The sequence below is a fragment of the Nicrophorus vespilloides genome, unplaced genomic scaffold (assembly GCF_001412225.1).
Source record: "Nicrophorus vespilloides isolate i.1.1-1 unplaced genomic scaffold, Nicve_v1.0, whole genome shotgun sequence".
Classification (NCBI taxonomy): domain Eukaryota; kingdom Metazoa; phylum Arthropoda; class Insecta; order Coleoptera; family Silphidae; genus Nicrophorus; species Nicrophorus vespilloides.
The window spans coordinates 1-8,135 of record NW_017097585.1 but is presented as its reverse complement, the minus strand read 5'-3'; the positions used below and the strand labels follow the sequence as shown (position 1 = coordinate 8,135).

Here is an 8,135-nt window from a genome sequence, read left to right as displayed (position 1 = left end):
ACATTTCTTTTACTTTCTACAATTTAAGAACCCAAATAGAATGGATACAATAGATGCAAACAAATCTAATTCATGTTCGAACAACAAATTGAAATCAATATAAGCTTCATAATCAGGTTGCTCATGGATTATTGTTACTACGGTTGAATGGAATTTGTTAATCTTGCGTTATCAGTATTCACCATGACAACCCTTATGATGTTATTGCCAGGATATTTAGAGATTATTGCTCTTGATGGTTGAAATATTGATACAAAACAGTGAAATATTTAAGGTTACTTAAAATGGAGTTAATTCTTTTAATGGTTGTTTGTTTCTTATTGTTACTATGGTTACAGGTTGAATAAGATTTAACAATCTTGTGTAATTAACAATTACCATGACAACCCCTTTCAGAATGTTTAAAGATTATTTTTATAGCTAGGATGGGATTAGTTGATGATGGTTGAAATTTTGAAAGACAATGGTGAAACTTAAGATGTTATTTATCAAATTGAATTGGATTTTGGAAAATTTTCTGACAAATTAATGTCTTTCGTTGTTTGCTCTTCAAACAATATGCATTGTTCTTGGATTTGCGTTTTGCTTTATAAGTGGATCGAATTGAAATCTAGAGTCACAGTCACGATGATATCCAAGTTAGCTGTGAACAAATAACAATGGGTTTTAAGTAAAACTTAACATTTTTTTTTCATAGAAACAATTTATTGCTTTGTCTAATGTTTAAGATTCATTACAAATTCGGTATATACATTTTATGGGAATCTTGGATTAACTTCGACCAAACAATGTACCAAGTCATAGGCCTTAAGAGAATGATTCTTCGCCTGTTGCTTCAGGAACTGCGCCAAAGTATAGGTGACTCCATCGGAGCCGCAGAAAAAGTTGTTTAATTTAGTATACGCTTATCAGATGCACACGGATCAAGGAACAATGCAAATCCTTTGTTTGTCGAAGATTTGGTAGGCAAACATAAAGAAAATGAATGTTATCAGTAATTAACAGTAATACAATTAAATATTTTTTGTATATTCATGGAATTGTACTTCCTAATTGCAACTTTTCTCTTAAATAAGTTTGAAATTATCGATTTTAACTGGTAAATTATCGATTTGATAAATTTAAATTTCCAAATTTTTCTTAAGTAAATATTTAAGTTTTTTTTCAATTTCTCGTAATATTTGGTAGTAAATTGAAGAAAGTTTAATGAAATGATGGAAAATGCAAACGAAAAATGGTATGTGCAGAAAATCAAAATGTTTTTATTTGAAAATATTTTACAAATCATACAGTTACAATGTTTTTTTGTTTAAATTCATAATCGAAAACCCAAATTTGGTTTAAACTTCGTCACGTTGCAGACATTTAAGAAAATATTGAAATATTAAAGCAAAAATTGTGTATTAAACATTTGCTTCAATAATTAGTATTTTTCTAATGGTGGCTTAACAATTGGAATTGTGATTATGGGCTGATCGATCTGTTTAAGAAAACAAATTTTGAAATTCACGATCTTCAAATCGGGATTTTCCAGCAGCGCCTTTACGAAACCTTCGTAAGTATAAAACTGTCCATCCGAGCCGCACACAAGTGGATTCTTTTGCCTGGCAAAGTCACCGGCGACATTGTCGCATTCTCCCCACTTGACAAATGTTATTGCAGAGTCCGACAATGATGCGTACTGGTAAACACATGGGTTGTCGTACGTTTTACCATTGGAGGCGCAGATCGGTAGGTATTCTTCGGTGCAGATCGGATATCCTTCTTCGCAAGTGCCGTAATGGATAATTCTGACATGGGATTTTGCGTTATGCTCGAAGAGACACTTGTTGGCATAGGTTACAGCATCACTTCCGCAAATAGGAGCCCATAAGGCAGGACACGCTACGCTCTGGCCGCGTCCAAGATGGACGGACACACTTAGAACAATTGCCAATGTAACAGCTAACTTGGATATCATCGTGATTGTGACTCTATATTTCAATTCGATCCACTTATAAAGCAAAACGCAAATCCAAGAACAATGCATTTGCATCCATTGTTTGGAAGAGCAAACAACCAAAGATAGTATTCTGCCATAAAATTTTGCAATCTCCAATTCAAAATTTATTTTTAACTTGATAAGTAACTTCTGAAGTTTCATCATTGTATTTCAATATTTCAACCATCATCAACTAATCCCATCCTAGCTATAACAATAATCTATAAATATTCTGATAAGGGTTGCCATGGTAATTGTTAATTATACAAGATTATTAAATCCTATACAATCTGTAACCATAGTAACAACAAGAAACAAACATTAGAAAAATTAACTCGATTTTAAATAACATTAAATGTTTCACTGTTGTCTTTCAATAATTCAACCATCACTTACTAGATTACCTTTTCCCAACCAACATACAACAATAAAAGCAATAATATCTGAATATCCTGGCAATAACATCATAAGGGTTGTCATGGTAAATACTGACAACGCAAGATTAACTAATCCTATGCAACAGTAGTATCAATAATCCATGAGCAACCTGATTAAAAAGCATATATTGATTTTAGTTTGGATTGACTTCGACCAAACAATGTACCAAGTCATAGGCCTTAAGAGAACAATTCCTCGCCTGCTCCTTCAGGAAGGAACTCCGCCAAAGTATAAGTGAGCCGCAGATAATGTTGTTCAATTTACGTTCAGTATTATTGCATATTCCGTACTTGACTTTCGATTTGATTCGTTCATCTTATATAGTGAACGCTTATCAGATGCACACGGATCAAGGAACAATGCAAATCCTTTGTTTGCCGAAGATTTATTAGGCAAATATAAAGAAACAATGAATTACTGATAACAGCAATTAACAGTAAAAAAAATAAAGATCTTTTATATACTCATGGAATTGTACTAAAGCACTTCCTAATTGGAACTTTAATTTCTCATTATAATATCATCTACTTATTGGATTTTTACATCCAAATTTTCCTGAAGTTTCTTTTCAATTTCTCGTAATATTTGGTAGTAAATTGAAGAAAATTTAATGAAATTATGGAAAGTGCAAACAAAAAAATGGTATGTGCAGGAAAATATTTTTATTTGAAAATGTTTTACAAATCATACAATTACAATGTTTTTTTTGTGTCACGTTGCAGACATTTAAGAAAATATTGAAATATTAAAGTGTATTAAACATTTGCTTCAATAATTAGTATTTCTGTAATGGTGGCTTAACGGTTGCAATTGTGATTAGGGCACGACCTTATTAAGGCAAAGTTCGAATTTCACGATCTTCAAATCGGGATTATACAGCTGCGCCTGTTCGAAACCTTCGTAAGTGTAAAACTGTCCATCCGAGCCGCACACAAGTGGAATCTTTTGCCTGGCAAAGTCACCGGCGACATTGTCGCATTCTCCCACCTTAACAAATGTTAAAGTAGAGTCGAACAAAGTTGCGTACTGATAAAAACATGAGTTGGTGTAGGTTTTACCGTCGGATCCGCAGATCGGATGGTAAACGTCGGTGCAGATCGGATATCCTTTTTCGCAAGTACCGTAATGGATAATTCTGACATCGGATTTTGCTTTATGCTCGTAGACACAAGTGTTGGCATAGGTTACACCGTCACTTCCGCAAACAGGAGCCCATAAGGCAGGACAGGCTCCAGTCTGGCCTCGTCCAAGCTGGACGGACACACTTAGAACAATTGCCAATGTAACAGCTAACTTGGATATCATCGTGATTGTGATACTAGATTTCTAGATTCGATCCATTTATAAGGAAAAACGCAAATCCAAGAACAATGCATCAATTGTTTGAAAGAGCAAACAACGAAAGATATTAATCTGCCATAAAATTTTCCAAAATTCAATTCAATTTGATAAATAACTTCTTAAGTTTCACCATTGTCTTTCCAAATTTCAACCATCATCAACTAATCCCATCCTAGCTATAACAATAATCTATAAATATTCTGATAAGGGTTGCCATGGTAATTGTTAATTACACAAGATTGTCAAATCCTATTCAATATGTAACCATAGTAACAACAAGAAACAAACATTAGAAGAATTAACTCGATTTTGAAATAAAATTAAATGTTTCACAGTTATCTTTCAATAATTCAATTGTAACAATAACAGCAATAATCTGTAAATATCCTAAGAATATTCTGTAAAATGTAGTCATGGTGTATACTTAATACGAAAGACTAACAATTTTTGATAATAGATTAATGTTTGGTAGAAAATTGAAGAAGTTTCCATAAGAAATATTTCTCGAAAATAATCGATGTTAACTGGTAAAATGTTGATTTGAAAAAAATGAAATTTTCGAAATTTCCTTCAGTAAATATTTAAGTTACTTTTCAATTTCTTGTAATAGAGTAATATAAGTAATGTTTGATAGAAAATTGAATAAAATTAGAGAATACGGAATTTCTCAAAAATAACTTTTAAATTATCGATTATAATATCGATTTGAAAAAATAAGTTTCCCAAATTTCCTTTAGTAAATATTTAAGTTTCTTTTCATAGAAAATTGATGAATATGGAATTTCTTAAAAATAAGTTTGAAATTATCGTTTTTAACTGTTAAAATGTTGATTTGAAGAAATGAAATTTACTTAAGTAAAAATTTAAGTTTCTTTTCCATTTCTCGTAATAGAGTAAAGTTTTGTAGAAAATTGATGAAAACAGGAAAATACGGAATTTCATCCAAGCTATAACAATAATCTCTAAATATTCTGATATTGGTTGTCATGGTAATTGTTAATTACACAAAATTGTTAAATCCTATTCAACCTGTAACCATAGTAACAATAAGAAACAAACAACCATTGAAAGAATTAACTCCATTTTAAGTAACCTTAAATATTTCACTGTTTTGTATCAATATTTCAACCATCAAGAGCAATAATTAATAAGACTTTGTTTGTATTAATTCTGTTTGGGTTCTTAAATTGTAAAAAAAAAAGTGAACAAATAACAATGGGTTTTAAGTAAAAATTAACATTTTTTTTTCATAGAAACAATTTATTGCATTGACTAATGTTTAAGATTCATTACAAGTTCGGTATATACATTTTATGGGAATTTTGGATTGAATTCGACCAAACAATGTGCCAAGTCATAGGCAATAAGAGAAGGATTCCTCGCCTGCTCCTTCAGGAACTCTTCCCAACTATAGGTGACTCCATCCGAACCGCAGACAACGTTCTTCAATTTACGTTCATTTTTATCGTTGCAATTTCCGTAGAAGACGATCTGCAGATCGCCATCAGATTTTAACGCATTCTCGAAGACGCACTTGTTGCCATAGGTTAAACCGTTGGAGGCGCATATCGGTTGGAATTCGTCGGTGCAGATCGAAGAACTATCTTCGCAAGTTCCGTAATACAAAATCCTGACATCAGGATTATGTACGCTATGTACGAATAAACACTTGTTTCTATAGGTTACACCGTTGCTTGCGCAAACGGGAGCCCATAAAGCAGGACAGGCGTCATATTGGGCTCGTCCTAGCTGAACGGAAACACTTAGAAAAATTGCAAATGCAATAGCTAACTTGGACATCATCGTGATTGTGATGCTAGATTTCTAGATTCGATCCGCTTATAAAGCAAAACGCAAATCCAGGAACAATGCATGTGAATCCATTGTTTGGAAGAGCAAACATCTCAAGATATTAATAGTGATTTACACTATCCATTGTATTAGGTCATAAATAAGGAAACAAAGCTTTTTAATAATCTATATATTTAAAAAAAATATTGTAAACATTTCAACGTCCATTTATTTATAATATTGAGTATTTAATAATTAGTATTTATTTGAATTTATGCTACAAGTGAATTACTTGGCAAGTTACGTGTAGTATTCACAATATACGTTTACCTAACTAATATCTTTGCTTCAAAGTACAAGTAGTTACTTGACAAATATCTATATACAAGTAAATTACTTGGCAAGTTACGTGTAGTATTCACAATATCTTTGCTTCAAAGTACAAGTAGTTACTTGACAAATATCTATATACAAGTAAATTACTTGGCAAGTTACGTATAATATTCACGATATGCGTTTACCTATTTAATATGTTTGCTTCAAGGTACAAGTAGTTACTTGACAAATATCTATATACAAGTGAATTACTTGGCAAGTTACGTGTAGTAATCACAATATACGTTTACTTAACTAATATCTTTGTTTCAACGTACAAGTAGTTACTTGACAAATATCTATATACAAGTGAATTACTTGGCAAGTTAACTGTAGTATTTACAACATACGTTTACCTATTTTTAATTACTCTCTTATTGATTGCTAATCACGTTCATTTGCATTAGAATGGATCAAGCCGCTTGATCAATGGCATTATGCGTATATATTCGTCATAAGCGCTACGCAATACAATACATTATGACGAATATATACGACATAACAACTTAAGGGGTTAAACAGATATATGCTTTTATCTCAACTATAACAAAAAAAAACAAATTATTATTTTTTTTTCTTTACTTTTAACCTTAATTCAAATTTGATGATTTATGAAGCGAGATGTTAAGGAAATCATGATTAAGCTTAACTGCATGATTTCATTGATAACTTTTTTTTCGGATTTGGGTGAAATTTAAAAGAAAAAAATGTAAATAGTTCAAATTTGTGTATTTAGTAAAGTCGTGCAAAGATTTATTCTTGGAAGTATGGTTTGTAGTAGCAATTGCTCAGCGGCAATTCTTCGAGTTCTGGTCTGAGTTCTTTCTGATCCCAGAAAGTCCTTATCTCGTATATCAATAAATCCGATCCGCAGACCGTCGGTGACTCGTATAAAGATTGTACAGGTCTATAACGAATTTCTTGATCAGGAGGGCCTGGTGGTAGAGGACTAGGCCTGCAGTTATCTAATCCCCAATGGCCAAGATAAGGTCTGACCGATTGGAGTGCGCGAAACGTTGGCAAATCGTAAAATTTACCATCAGTTCCGCATATCACTTCAGTTACCTCCCCTGTGAAGCATGGATAACCGTTTCTCTTCCTCAGACTCGGATTCCTTTTAACGGCAATATCGAAGAAGCATTTGTTATTGTAGGTGATTCCATCCGAGCCGCAGAAAGCAAAGCGTTTGTCTTCTGCATCGCACACGATCTCATCCCAATCAGAGTACTCACACGTTCCGTGAAACTTAATTGTTAACGTACTGTCCTCTTCATCCAAAGCATGATTGAACAAACATTCGTTATCATAAGTCTTTCCATTTGAGGCGCAAATCGGTTGGTAAATTGCCGGACAAATTGGACTGGATTCAATTGGTGCGCCGATTGCAGCGACCAAAGCTACGATCAAAACGAACTTCATTTTGATTGTGACTGCTTCATTACTTTCACTCGCTTTTTATACCATTTCTTACAATTATCTTATTTGCTCAAGAAGACAATACTAGTATTGTTTCAGTAATCTTTTTGAATTGTTCTCGATGACAATCACTTATTAATTGTATTCTCTTCAAACTTATTACACCAAAAAAGTACACACACGTTTTTAGTATTCAAATTTTTATTTTCTATTACATAAAATAAACTTAAAAATCAATCAGTTTAAAGAAATGTTCATAATTTACAATAATTCAAATCAATCCAAGTAAGCCAAATCAATGTTCATGCGTTGTCATAAAAGAAACGTTACTGTTTTGATCTACCGCCATTTATTTTCTGTTGAGGTTAGGTAAGTTTTCATTGATCAATTGTGCAAAGTAAACCTTTCAATTTAATTTCGAAATAATTTTAGTACAAAAATCCATCTTGTAGCAAGAAAAAAATGAATATCAAACTTTTTTCAGCAAAAAAAAAACATGAAAATTTGGATTATTAACATTTGTGATATTTCCATAATTACCAATAGAAACAGCTAAAATTCAATATTAAATATAATTTATTACAAAAATCCACCTTGTAACAAGAAAAATAAATAATAATCAAACTTTTTTCTGCAAAAAAAAAACAAGAAAATTTGGATTATTAACATTTGTGATATTTCCATAATTACCAATAGAAACAGCTAAAAATTCAATATTAAATATAATTTATTACAAAAATCCGCCTTGTAACAAGAAAAAAAAATGATAATTAAACTTTTTCTGCCAATAAAC

General features: G+C 31.9%; 4 protein-coding genes across 4 annotated transcripts; all 4 read right to left on the bottom strand.

Moving 5' to 3' along the window:
- Positions 1-1,423: 1,423 nt before the first annotated feature.
- On the bottom strand, positions 1,424-1,960 carry LOC108560463 (double-headed protease inhibitor, submandibular gland-like). The gene has a single exon (XM_017918018.1). The coding sequence runs from the start codon at positions 1,958-1,960 to the stop codon at positions 1,424-1,426; it is 537 nt and encodes a 178-aa protein (XP_017773507.1).
- Positions 1,961-3,235: 1,275 nt separating this feature from the next.
- LOC108560461 (four-domain proteases inhibitor-like) lies at positions 3,236-3,724 on the bottom strand. The gene has a single exon (XM_017918017.1). It carries the CDS (start codon positions 3,722-3,724, stop codon positions 3,236-3,238), a length of 489 nt encoding a protein of 162 aa, XP_017773506.1.
- A 1,347-nt stretch (positions 3,725-5,071) lies between these two features.
- LOC108560460 (double-headed protease inhibitor, submandibular gland-like) lies at positions 5,072-5,563 on the bottom strand. The gene has a single exon (XM_017918016.1). It carries the CDS (start codon positions 5,561-5,563, stop codon positions 5,072-5,074), a length of 492 nt encoding a protein of 163 aa, XP_017773505.1.
- Positions 5,564-6,679: 1,116 nt separating this feature from the next.
- Positions 6,680-7,345, bottom strand: LOC108560459 (serine protease inhibitor dipetalogastin-like). Its single transcript, XM_017918015.1, has one exon. The coding sequence runs from the start codon at positions 7,343-7,345 to the stop codon at positions 6,680-6,682; it is 666 nt and encodes a 221-aa protein (XP_017773504.1).
- Positions 7,346-8,135: the final 790 nt, after the last annotated feature.